This window comes from Eutrigla gurnardus, assembly GCF_963514095.1.
Source record: "Eutrigla gurnardus genome assembly, chromosome: 16".
NCBI lineage: Eukaryota > Metazoa > Chordata > Actinopteri > Perciformes > Triglidae > Eutrigla > Eutrigla gurnardus.
The window spans coordinates 9,476,469-9,488,629 of record NC_139927.1 but is presented as its reverse complement, the minus strand read 5'-3'; the positions used below and the strand labels follow the sequence as shown (position 1 = coordinate 9,488,629).

The 12,161-nt window shown below is 42.3% G+C and overlaps 1 protein-coding gene across 1 annotated transcript in view; it reads left to right on the top strand.

Annotated features, from left to right (window-relative positions):
• utrn (utrophin) overlaps positions 1 to 9,112 on the top strand; it is a gene marked incomplete at its 3' end in the record, with an annotated part of 122,991 nt that extends 113,879 nt beyond the window's left edge. Inside the window, exons 67-69 of the mRNA XM_084030000.1 lie at positions 3,101 to 3,267; positions 5,259 to 5,370; positions 8,972 to 9,112. Coding sequence (XP_083886126.1) covers positions 3,101 to 3,267; positions 5,259 to 5,370; positions 8,972 to 9,112 — 420 coding nt within the window. The remainder of the gene's footprint in view (positions 1 to 3,100; positions 3,268 to 5,258; positions 5,371 to 8,971) is intronic.
• Positions 9,113 to 12,161: the final 3,049 nt, after the last annotated feature.

Genomic DNA, 12,161 nt, shown 5'->3' with positions numbered 1-12,161 from the left:
TGTTAATGAAAAGAGCGGTTGCAGCCGTAACGCAGCCCAAGGCTACTTAAGTCTATAATAATGTTGGCTGGAGCCAGAACAACTGTGGGACAAAAACCGAAACACTCTTCTCAAAATGACCTCCAGATTTCCATAATATCTCATCATTCTTGTTATAAAAACTAGCACATCCACATATTCAGGTGTTTGGTGTGTTGGTAGTCCTGCAGACACAGAGTTCGCAGATTTGACTGCCATCTGCTGCAGCTTAAAGAAATTGGATAAAAGTGGGATATCATCCTTTTTCTATCCAGAGAATGTTGCGTGGAATCCTTCTTGTACACGCTGTTCGACATGAATCAACACCTATGCATGCAGTGTATAAACAGCTGAAAGCTTCAAAACGATGGGATTTATAGTTTGGCTTCAACCGTCTCTGCCAACATGTCTGCATCGGCTTTCTGAATTTACCCCGTGGGTTTATGTAGCTTAATGTACGTGCACGGATTTTAGAGTCACGGTGACCAAAGGTGGGTCAAAGTGGTCACTATATTTAGAGTTACATGACTGATAATAGTTTTTGGCAGGTAATCAGTACTGTAAGAAACTAAGTTTCTGTGCATCTTCCCGAAGCTAATTGTCTCCAAGCACCGTCGACTCCAGCCATGTAACACCTGCCTCTCCCAATCCCGTAGAAGTGCTTCAATATTTAAGCTCTGCCGACCAACCATGGAGCCTCAAATGGGCTTCCAGTCTTCTGCTGGCTGTCCTCTAGTGTTTTACCGCAGCCAGTGAACCACTTTCCTCGGGTTTATCTCTGGACGCTACAGGCGTTTAATGACGTCTTCATCCCCCAGGATCGCCGTTTCATTTTTCTCACTCTTCCTCCCCTGGCTCATGCTTCGTCAGTCATAAATAAGCGCTAAACATTAAAATTAGGAAGCTATAAATTTCATTGATCTCCTGTGCCTCTCAAAATAGCAGAGTGAGGCATTTTTAAACCTTATCTCTCTCTCTCGCTCTTTCTCTCTTCTTCTCAATATAACACCTTGCCTACAATTCACTCTCTTGATGACAGGGTAATACACACATGCACAGGGCGGGCTGAGCACGCACAAGTGCACTAATTGCTCACAGGCTTGATCATGAATTGCTGTGTCAGCTGCAGTCCAGTTGCTCATTAATCATCCAATCATCAAATAGGTTGGCAGGTAGAAGCCAGACTGACGCACACACATTCACACACACACACACACACACACACAAACAAACACACTCTCTGTGTCAGTCTGCCCTGTCAGTGACACTGCAGTCACCCTGTCCTTTTGGTTTTTACGAGGCAGTGATGGACGAGTCGCGGCGCCAAGAATATGGCCTCTTTCACCGTTCCTTTGTCACTCTCCTTCATTTATCCATCCATCCGTCTACCTAGCCATCCATTCAGCACCTCTCCCCCGTAGTAATTAATCCGTAAGTGATATCATTCCAGCCATTAGATAGCATGGAGGAGGGACGGGAGGCGAAGATGAGACCGGCGTAAGGGGAAGGAGACGAGAGACGTGCTCTGATGTGTGCAGGGGAAGGTCAAGTGGAAGGGTGAAGAATGTAAAGATGATTTGAGAAGTCATCAGGGGGGAAGTTTAATGGCCACTCTCCTCATTTCTCAACCAGTAACTTAACTCATCTGAAAGAACCACACTTAATTGACACTTATTTTATTTTTTTACGGTTTTCAAAATGGTCCTATTTTGTCACGGAACATTAAAAATAATTAATGATTTTTCACCTGAAATTAATTAACCCAGGTGAACTTTGGGTGAAATTTGAATTTTCGGTGCCCGTACTATACCTGAGTTTCAGTACCAATACCAAAATAATACTCTAGTTAATACCTTACTTAAGTGATATAAACATGTTTTCTGAACAAAACAAACAAAACTGAACAAATGTTAAATGTCGTTTTTCATAACTAAAGAAGAATCCAAGACTAAATAATTATTTCTTGCCATTTTCTGTGAACGTATTTAACCTTACTGCACACCAAAGCTCACTGCTGAATGTTGTTTCTGTCAACTGACTGCAGATATTGATTAGAAAAGTCGATCCCTGATTCCAGTTTACAGGTTGGAATGTTCCTGTATTTACTCTAGCCTTTTCTTTTTTTACTTGAATTTATTTTCAGGAGGATATGTCCTGTACATTTTTGTACAGCATAAGCCTTGGAAGGGATCAGGGAGAACCCACTTATCCACACGTACATACTGTTCTTACTCTATTCCTGATTATTCTCTCCTCCTGTTTCAAATGTATTCAGCTCTTTGCTGCGTGTGTTGCCCTTTGTGTGCGTAAGGGATGATGGAAAGGTCGTCTTTGATTTGTTTTAGTCACGTCTAAGCTTCTCACCCAATGTCGGCTTATCCAATAGGCTCATTAAAATCAGCAATGCAAAGAGATATTCTTCTGAAATATATTTTGTGAACATTTTTCTCCCCGTTAACAAATTGTTTTTTAAAAGGACTTGGTGGACACTATTGTTTTTAGCTTGATCTCTGAGAATCCTAGATGATATTTCACATCCATAGTATTTAAAAAACAATTGATGTAGCACTGTGCAAGTACAGGTTATATAAACAGTTTGACCTCTGGAAGTTTAGAGCAGCAGTGGAGAGTAGGAGTTTCAGAGCGTATTTCACAGCTACTTGTACTGAGCAACATGGCTCTTAGCATACAGCAAAATCTATGGGTGTGTAGGACAAGGGCAGTGAGGGTATTAAAATCAATCAATGTTTATTGTTAGATATTTCAACCAATAGACGTGAACGGAGAGCTCGTAAAAGTTATTTAGTCCTGGTCCACAATTCATGGCCATAATACGCCGGGGCAGGTTGAATGTGTACGGTCATTTTAAATCTGTCTGCATCTTTATTAGGCTTTCAGTAACAAGCAAAGTGTTAAAGCCTGTTATTAATTTAGATTAATTTATGGGATTTGATGTCGGGCATGTTTCTCCGTCATGCTACAAAGTGACTTCACCAACGTTGTTATAGAAACGTTAAACTTCACACGGTTCCTCATCATTCGAATGCTCCTAACTCTTGGCCCCGCCTCTTTTTACCCCCAGGTGACCAATAAGGTGGAACTGGAGCCCAGGCAGTTTGTGGATTGGATGCGTCTGGAACCCCAGTCTATGGTGTGGCTTCCTGTCCTGCACAGAGTTGCCGCTGCCGAGACCGCGAAACATCAGGCCAAGTGTAATATCTGCAAGGAGTGTCCCATTGTTGGTTTCAGGTAAACACGCCGACAACAAAACAAAGACATTGTTCCGCAACATGTAAAGGGCCTCGCACACAAACACCGAATGTGGCAGTGTTCTGATTTGTTCTCTCCTGGTTGAGCATAAAGGGCAGATTTTGCTCTGGAGGGCAGACATTTATCTAAATGTCAACAGCTGATACAACGCTGACTAAATACCATCCGGTGGTTTGCAAGGAAACACACACAGACACACACACACACAAAGTACTTCCACGTAAACTTCACAAAGGGCTGATTGACTGGCAGTAATCCATAGCAGACCACCCTCTGATACTGTGTAGGACTGACGATCACACTCGCACATGCACACCCATTGTTGCCTTTGTTTCAGTTGGTTCCTTATTGTATTGTACATTTAGACACAACAGGTTAAAAAAGACGGCCGTTGCTGTTCAACAGCTATCGTCAATTTATTATCGTACAATTTAGTTTTTCACTGGCCGGTTGTGCAAGGAAAAGCTTTTTCGGTGGCTCGGGATGTGAAACGCTATGCCAAGTGATGTAGCGTTGCTGGATTGTCCCCTTCGGATCCCTTGCTTTGCCAGCAGAAAGAGAAATACAGTCAGACATTTGATGAAGCACACGTCTGCCGAGTTCTGTCATTGATCGATGAGGGGGAGCGATGGAGGAAGGGAAAGGCAGAGAGCAACAGGGAAAAGGGAAGGAAAATGCATAGCAGGCATTTTTTTCAATTTCATTTCACCCCCCCCACCCCTTGTAAGAAGCAGTTGTTTTCCAACCAGCGTGGTACATGGGATCATCCAACAGGATCATGTTTCATCGGATATGTTGATGAATGTCAACTCAACCACAACATATTGGTGGGATAGTTAACAAGCCACAAGCCGTTCAATATGCAACACTTCCTGTTCATTCAAGCAAACTGGGCCTACCAACAATAATTAGAATGTAATTGCTTCTGCTCCAAAATGCCAGTGAGAGACGCGCATGGTGTTTCTAATATGATAATTGAAGTCATTTAAAATTAAGTTTTATTTCTCTGTTTTCTTTTTTCAATATCTTTTTGGTGCATATTATTGTCAAGATGTAAATCAATGATTCCCAACCAGGGGTACATGTAACTTTGTAGCTACTTCTAAAGGAAACATTTTAGAGGAGCTCAACTGATTTAGACATTTTTTTTAAAATTATGATATGGTTAAATAACATGATCCTGCTTTAGGTGGAAACCAGTAAGCTCCCAGCTACAGTGGGCTAACTGCAAAGTACATACCTCCCATCAATCTGGGTCATTCGTCACATCATTGCAGCATCACGACTGTTATTTCTATTTATTTATAATTGTATTTATGGTTCTTTTATTGGTATTAATGCTTTGAATCTGATCCCTTAATCCCTATTTCAATCACTGCTTGAATTAATCTTTTTTGAGCGCTCCTTCAGCTGTGAAGGTGAATTAACGCCCCCTCCTCATAGTAATATGCTACATGTCAGTATGTAATGGCGCTTTTGACTCGCTGGCGTTGTGTGTGCGCTGTTGCTTCCTTTGATATATGGCGGCCGCTCGTAGCTCATCAGTCAGCTAACCTTGGGAGAGCTGGAGAGGAGAGAAAGATAAAAGACTTAAGCTATTATGTCTGAATGGCTTCTTCTCAATTGAGCTGTTAAATGGCCTTCTGGCTACAGCTTCTGCTGAGAACAACATCCTGACAGTTGTTTTCACGTTGTTGTGGTTTGGTGGGAATCCAACTGCCTGTCTCACTCCCAGCACATTGAGTCTTGTGTGAGCGTATGCATGTGGAGGACTGTGTGGCAGAGTGAAGGGGGGGAGAAATCAACAGCTTCCCAGGAGACTTCAGTGTAGCCTGGAGATGAATCATGCTGCATATGTGCACACACACACACACACACACACTGAGGACATGAAAGTGACGTCTACACACACTACTCCACAACTCACATTTCACCTGCATTTCTTTCCTCTCCTCTGGCTCCTTCTTTAGGTATCGCAGTCTGAAGCATTTCAACTACGACGTGTGTCAGAGCTGCTTCTTTTCCGGGCGCACCGCCAAGGGCCACAAGCTCAACTACCCCATGGTGGAGTACTGCACACCGGTGAGGGACTACCACAGTCAAAGACAGACACACACGCTGTTCGGCAGCTCATCACATGCGGTATCTCTTCTTCCACACGCTCACACGCCTCATTCTTTTAATGGAGGCACACACACGTTCACACTTACAGTGACACATTTCCCCTGACTTTTCAATATGAATCTATTACCTTGCACTGAAGACATTGTTTTAATTTCCACATTTCCATTTTGTTACGCTACAAATTGATATTTGCACTCCAAATATGGGTGCAGCGGAACGATTCACCCACATGTGATTGGCGAGCATCTCATTCTAAAACCACAAGCATCAAAATGCTGCTACGATATCTGTTGCATTTGAATGGGATCGCTGCCTTGATGCAGTGGGAGTGGCAACGCAGAGGGATCTGGCAAGAAAGCACGGCATCTTACTGCAACTTTTCATTTGGCAAAGCATTGTGTCAGCCAATCAAATATGTGCAAGTGCACCTTCCCAGTAGAGGATTAGGAACATAATCACCATATTTGTACTGTAAAAAGGTGATCATTAAAACAGAAGATAAAGCGATTGTCTCCATTAAATCTATTACTCAAACTGAAACGTTAAATGCAGTAATATATTTGGTCTGAAAGCCAACTAAGGCCGAGCTCACAGTCTGCATTCCAATGTATCCTAATGGTTTGAGCCCAAATGTAGAACAATATTAGCCCTAAATGTTATTGTTGAGGTTTCATATACAGTAATGTGAGTTCAGAAAGGATTTTTATCTCCTTATGGTGATTAATGCGAGTTGACATGACTGCTGCCACTTGCCTCTAACGTGCTACTTCCTGTGCCGTTGATTTCTCCAATTTGTTCCGCAATCAACCCTTCTGTCAGACCTCGAGCTTAATTAGAATTTTCATGAACAAACAGTAAAATGCTCGTCTCTGTGGTCTTTTTTTTAGAATCACTGGCAGAAAGCAAACCTTCCCTTTACTGCCACACAGAGAGAAGAATATGAGAAAAGGGGGGAGGCTCGGCGAAATTGAACATCGCTCTATTTCTCAATTAGGATTGCACACTTGTGGGCCAACTCGTTTCAATATTGCTGAACGTCAAACCTTGAGTGGGTCATGTGGAGACTTTTTCCTCCTTTCTGTCTTTTAATTTGCTTTTTCAATTTTGCAAATGGGATAGATATTGACTCGGACTAGGGGAGTAGCTGTGGGGAGGTGATCATTCTTCCCGGAGTCGAGATGCCCAGCAGCTGCCTGCCACGACTTTGAAAAGACTTTATCTGATATCCATTTGTGTTGCAGCAACAGACGCCTTAAATGGTGGTTAAAGTTATTATGCAGCTATGGGTTACATGAATCACCCAGGAGTTAACTGATCGGAAGCCTGACTAGAAAGGAATAAATAAACAATGACCTCAGAGGATCCAACATTTCCCGTCAGCGGTTTCCACTCTAGAGAGTGTCCTCCACTAATCGGTTCAGTTGATTAAACATATTTTTAAATCTACATACAGTATCAGTATATTTTCTGCATTTGGGGTACAATAAGGACATTATTAGAATTGGTTGCCCAACTTCCTGAGTGGCTGAGCAATCAGACTTGCTGATGAGATGGATATGATGGCAGATCTCACTAGAAGGACAGAAATCAGTGTGGCAGAAATCTAGTGTTTGGCAGAAAAGAGACCACTCATGACCACTGCCTGGAAGCTGCAAAAAAAAAGTCCTGTAACTATTTTAAGCACTGATTAAATGAATAATTTAACGTATCAGCCATTATGTCGAGCCAGAAAGCAGTTGCTCACAACTTGTCACCATCACTGTTTTGAAGAACGGCTGTGACGGCAGCATTCTGTCCACAGGCTTTTCAGCACAAACACCCGATGAAGGGAGCCAAATATAAGCAAATTATTGAGGACAGTTTGTATCACAGTGCCAAACACCCCAGACTGGTGCGACAGTGAGATCAATACTGGAATAGCTGTAGCACTAAAGCAAGAAAGATCTGGAAAAACTTGACCCTTAAATCCTGCTTGCTGTTAATTAACACTGCAAATTCATAGAGATGTATTGAATTACAAGATACTGTTGACTGTTAGACTGTCACCCAAATCTAGTAGTTCCAAGCTGTTGGATGTATCCCTGATCTGTAATACCTGCCGGAACTAATCTTAATCAACTTATTGTGTCATATCGAGTCCTTCAGTTTAACTTTGCTCAGCACCTTTTTGAAGTAATGTCGTCATTTCTCTTTGTTCCCTTTGTGTCAGCATCATAAATAATTATATTTGCCCATCTCCCCATACTCAAATCAAATTGTGTTTCAATTTTATTCCTTTGAAAATATCAATGTCCGTATTGAATAATGACGGAACAGTTTTTGCAGAGCGTTAAAGACCGATTGTGGGACTAATAAGATTCCTTCTCTCATCTTTCTCGCACAGTGTACTTTATGGCCACAATATTGCTTTTTTTATTAGGTTTTCATTTTTACGGGAGTGACATTTTCATAGTTCCGTTGGGATTTTTCGGTGCTATTGGAGAAGCAAAATGTGATGCTGTGCTGTATTGATTACTGTAATTTCAATGTTGTTACCGTTCTTAAGTGGAAATGTTGTTTATATGCGACTGTTTCTGCGTCTCTAGTGTCATTTTGTTGTCTCAATCCGTCAGGCAGCGTCCTGGCGGCCTAGTGGTTATGACGCACATCGTCTCTGATTGGATTGCAACTGTTGACCTTTGTTGCATAACCGCCCTTATGTTCTCCCCCCATCATCGTTTCCTGTCAATATCCACATTGTCCTTATTAAATAAGGCAAAAAAACAAAATCTTAAAAGGCAAACAACCTGTCTGTTAAACCACACAGGAAGGAGTTTACACACACGCACACACACACACGCACACACGCACACACACACACGCACACACACACACACACACGCACACACACACACACACACACACACACACACACGCACGCACACACACACACACACACACACACACACACACACACACACACACACACACTCACACACACACTCACACACTCACACACACACACACACACACACACACACACACACACACACACACACACATACACACACACACACACACAAATATCTCCAGCTTTAGTTTAATTGTTCTGTAATTGCTGTTGGCTGGCTCAGGCCTCCGTCTTAAATGGGGCGGATTAATAAATAAGACAAGTGAACTCAATGCAATCTGTTAATTTACGTCTATCTGTCAACCGTGGGAGTTGTGTGTTTGCATGCGTGTTCAGCGGCGCTTCCTCTGCGAAGGGATTTTCTCCCCCTCCGGTCAGACTGTTGTGGTAATTTGTTGTTTGCTTGCGAGGCAGAAACCGCTTCTGCAGGAGGAACACCTTTGCTAAGTATCTAATTAACGAAACACATTCCCTTCCACACACATGCATATGCAGCTGAAGGGTACACACGAGACTGTGGAGATGCACACGACTCGCCCGCACACACACACACACACACACACACACACACACACACACACACACACACACACACACACACACACACACACAAAGGCAATAAATAACACCTAAACTTGTCCATTGGTCTGTGGCTTTCTCGTACTGCAGACAACGTCGGGTGAGGACATGCGTGATTTCACCAAAGTGCTGAAGAACAAATTCCGATCAAAGAAGTACTTTGCCAAACATCCTCGGCTTGGTTACCTGCCGGTCCAGACGGTTCTAGAGGGCGACAACATGGAAACGTAAGTAACACTCAAATGTGATTAGCTTAAGTACAGATCTCTAATCAAGATTCCTCCCTTATTTCCTGTTCTCTCTATCCCTCGTTTCTTTCAAATAGTAGGTAATGTCCTAATTAACTAGATCCTGTATAAGTTATTGGTTTATCCGCATGATTTCTACCCTCAATTTTCAGTAAATGCTGTTCCAAGAGTTCTCTAAATCTGTTCCAGTTAGGGCGTTTAAATATAAAGCGTCTTAACTTATCAAAATAACTCTGTTCTAGATCAATTAAAATCCACACTTAATTGTTCAAATGATTTGAAGTTATAATTAATGAATCACTGATGTGTAAAATGGAGATTTGTTTTAAATCCCACATCCCACTTTAAGAGCAAAACGTTTTATGTGGTCTTTTCCCTCATTCTCCCAGAAGGTTTCTAATTGATTTAATCCGGGTAAAGGGGGCCACTGATAGACGTATATCAGTGCTATAACATTTCCCCCCATACTGAAATTTCCTGTATGAGTATCATCTGATATCCACACCATCATTGCTCTTAATTGTGATGCTAACAAGTAGTGTTTTTAAAATTATTTCTTTAATTTTCATTGAAAAGTCCCCCCATTAGTGACTTTGACATGTGAAAATGGTGGAGTTCCCCTTTAAATTCATCTTACTGTTAAATATCCTCAAGCCACAGGTGATGAAAAGTCTCATGCTTGATACACACACACACTAACACACACTAGACACCCAGTATGTGGGGCGTGTTAATTCCTGTGTTTATTTACCTGTCGGTCCAGTCATTACCAGGTGACATCGCTGCACTGTAGATCTTGTGTCTGCAGCACCTGCCCCAGTGACTACGTCTGATTCATGTCCCCGTGCTGCCAGCCGTAAATCCCCCCGCAGAGACATTTAACTCGGCCCACATTATGCCGGTGCCTCAGGCGGTCTCCTCATCCCCCCCCATCGGAGTGTGTGTCTCAGTTGTGGCCCTTTGGGATACCAGCCCACCTTCCCAGTGTGCTCCCGGACTCTCTCTTGTTTTTTCCTCTACATTTTACCGTCTCTTTGTCTCTGCCTGTCAGATATTTCCTGCTCTTACTTTTCAACAATGCAGTGTTGCATTTTGTAAGCACCAAAAGCTCTCAAGATGTCCACAGTGACGTTCACCTGTTCACTTGTGATATATTTTCTCCAGCATCCCCGCTGCACACAGTCACCCCGTAGATGGATTGCGCTCCCTCTATCATCCCTCCCATCCTTGTCCGTCCTCACCTCACACCTTCCTCCCTTCTCACTTCCCTTCCCTTCTGAGAAATGGAGCGCTGCAGAGATGCCTGCTTGACAAATACCACTCACAGGCTGACAAATTGTGCCGAAACACAAGGATCTATTCCGTGGTAGAAGGGAAATTTAGGAAGACATTTAGGATCATTTCATCATGGTGTTCATGGGCTATCCACATGTTGCCACAGGCTTGAGTACACTATGAACAGATTTATGTGTAGCAATAAGCCTGAATGTGCAATCTTTCGCTTTTGGGCTGTCCAGAAGTTGCTCCACATGCTACAATAATGTTGACGTATTATTAGTAGCTTGTGCCATCTCCATGGCACTAAAATAAATCAACTAAACTCAAATGGATATCCCTGGTTCCTGCTTAAAAAACGGGAATTACTCAGATGAGTTAAACATAACTTTTGTTGTAATAAATATTTCTCAGTTTTTCAACTTCAAAGTATAATATATTTGACATTTTTTTATTTGTGTCTAATACAAATCTGATAGATCAGTCATTTGTAAGAACATGTACTAACATCGTACTGAATGTCACACTTAAAGATGGAAATTAAAGATGCAATTTCTCTCGCTGTGAATAGCTTTAAACAATATTAACAGCACTTTGTAATGCGCTGTCAGGCTCCATCGGTCTCTCCTTTCCACTCGTGTATCATTTCTCTCTTTTGATCCCGCCCTCTCTGTTTTTTTCCCCACCTTGAGAGAGCACAACACCTCCTACTCTCTCCCCTTCCACTTAAACCTTTGCTCCTTTTCATCACGGATAGGATTTTTGATTAGTCACAGCTATATTTGATCCTGTGAAAGAACCCCTCTAATGGCTTCCCGCTATGTTGTTGTTCTTGCTTGTTAATCTACATAACCAGATTGAGTAGATGAGTCTCTGCTGCATTAGGCCTCGTAGAGGCTAATGGGTTTGAAAGTGGATTTGAAAATTTGTTTTTAAGCCTTTTTTTTCCACCCAGAATTCACTCTGGACAAAATGATTTTGTGGTGGTCACAGAAAAACAACGTTCCTCTGTGAACACCTGTGCGGAACTAAAAAGATGACATGAAAAGTTTTCTGTTGTCAGTGAAGTACTTTCTGAATTTACATAAAGGAAAATTACAATTTTCATGCATTTATGTGTAGATAAGAAGCTAGCCCAAGTGAGTTAGCGTTATTATTTCCACTGATGATGGAGGGCGCTGCCGAACGCTGGATTTCTGGCGGCGTGTTGCTATAGTTACGGCGGGTACGCCATCCACGTGTGTAGGCTGCACACTAAACACACATTTGTCTTTCTGACAGACAGGTAGAGGTGTCACCATGGCAGATGGTCTTTCATCCCTGACGGGGGAAAAGAGAGGGAGGCACTGTTTACTGTGATGGAGTGACTACCACAGCATGATGGACTAAATCAATTTTTAGAAACCTTTCAGGGCATTCATCAAAAAAACAAACTCTGAAACACAGTCAAACTCTGCCTGCACGGTTTTTAAAGATACGTAAGGAGATGACAGATGGCTATTTCTATATCGCATTCTAAATGCTTGTCATCGGTGCCACGTTCAGTCACATTCTCACTGAAAAGCAAACATTTTTAGATCAAGACAATACGAGATAGTTATAATAGATGACTGATGGGAATCTTTGACATAGTATTCGTGAGCTACAGACTGAGAATGTGAACAGATCTCTGCACTGCTCACAGTTATAGTACTTCAACAGGAACAACAAGCCACATTCTTCAGGCCCCCAAATCCTCCCAAGGTCTCTGCTGTCGT